At 47.9% G+C, this 1,471-nt stretch overlaps 1 protein-coding gene across 1 annotated transcript in view; it reads right to left on the reverse strand.

Moving 5' to 3' along the window:
• Positions 1-405: 405 nt before the first annotated feature.
• Positions 406-1,471, reverse strand: part of LOC105978308 (7SK snRNA methylphosphate capping enzyme-like) — a 102,262-nt gene continuing 101,196 nt past the window's right edge. Inside the window, exon 3 of the mRNA XM_045291772.1 lies at positions 406-820. Coding sequence (XP_045147707.1) covers positions 455-820 — 366 coding nt within the window. The 3' untranslated portion in view covers positions 406-454. The remainder of the gene's footprint in view (positions 821-1,471) is intronic.

A 1,471-nucleotide genomic window follows, 5' to 3' on the forward strand; every position in this document is an offset into this window, starting at 1 on the left:
GGAAGGATTTTCACAGTACCTGCGTGCCTCCCCACCAAACTTTCCCCCTCAAACACTCAGTCCATTTGTCTGTGGTCCACGGAAAAATGCAGCAAGGGACAAGGGCTGAGGAGAAACGGGAAAGTCTCTCCTTGGGAGAAGAGGAAAAGGGCTAGAGAATTTGATACCCCTACCTCCCATGCCCTAGGAGAACAAGTCAAACAGTCCATGCCATCCAGCCCAGCAGGCTGAGGGGAGGAGAACGTGGCAACTTCAGCACAGCTGGGCTCACTGCTTAGGTGCCAGAGGTGGAGGAAGGAGACTGAGGCAGCAACACAGGGAAAGCTTTCTCTGCAGATCCAAGAAGGAAATTTTTTTTTTGGAGCCAGAAAGGAAAGACCTTGGGAGACTTTGCTCTTCCCCCAGGTTCTCAGGAGCAGCGGGCAGCTTCTTCCTTTTTTGTTCAGGAGACCACTTAGTGGCTAGGGGAAGAGGCCTTGCGGAACAGGTACACCGGACGCTGGAAACCTTTGGAGGTGTTTTTGGGTGTGGCCACCAGTTCATAGCTGGAGAAGCCTACTTCTGGCGATGTTAGGTAGGAACTGAACTGCTCTGGCTTCAGCTGGATTCGATAGTAGTTCTTGTAGATTGCTTCAGTGAGAGTCTTTCTCTTGCCGTAGGACGACCAAGGTTGGGGCTCTAGGACCAGGATGCCACCAGGGCGTAGGTGCCGGTAGATTCGGCGAAACATGCGCTCCAGCCCCTCATCTCCCCAGTTCAGATGTACCCACTTGGTGAGACTGAGGCAGAGTACCACATCATACTCAGGTGCTTGGGCCTCCTGATTTTCAGCAGGCAAGCCTGTGCCATCTGCTTATCATGCAGGCTGGGAACCAGCTTTGCTCGAACCCAGTGTCACATTCGTCCTCATACAATCCAGCGTCTCTGCTTCTGTGTTCAGCGGACAGTTGGAATAAGTATGATGACAGGATACACCCACAGCACACACACACACTTCAATTTCTGCATCACTATCTTTAGCGATTTTGTGCACACATTTGAATAATAATGATATTTATTTGATCTCTTTGTATGCAAATAGATATTATCCTATCACAGACAGCATTGTTCTTCACACTAGGTCTTGAAATGTCTTTTAGGACAATGAAATTGATGCCACTCCTCTTCAATCTATCATTGTGATTCAAAATGACCAGTGCCCATCCATCAGCTCACTACTGCCTAAAATATCTATCTTAGTGTGTTCCATTTCATTGTTGACAACCTCTCATTTTCCTAGATCCATACTTCATACATTCTAATTCCAGTTATTCATTTATATTTACAGTGATTGCTTCTTGTGATAGTTTATTGTGCCAGCCTGGCTGATAAACACAAGTGGGATTAACTGAAGGGCAGAGAGATAAATGGCTTGGTGAGCCTTGCCTTTCTTGTCTCTCGCTCTGTGATCATCGGACCAGTGCACGGCTGC

Source organism: Echinops telfairi, unplaced genomic scaffold (assembly GCF_000313985.2).
Source record: "Echinops telfairi isolate 266 unplaced genomic scaffold, ASM31398v2 ScPeMD7_443;HRSCAF=831, whole genome shotgun sequence".
Taxonomy (NCBI): domain Eukaryota; kingdom Metazoa; phylum Chordata; class Mammalia; order Afrosoricida; family Tenrecidae; genus Echinops; species Echinops telfairi.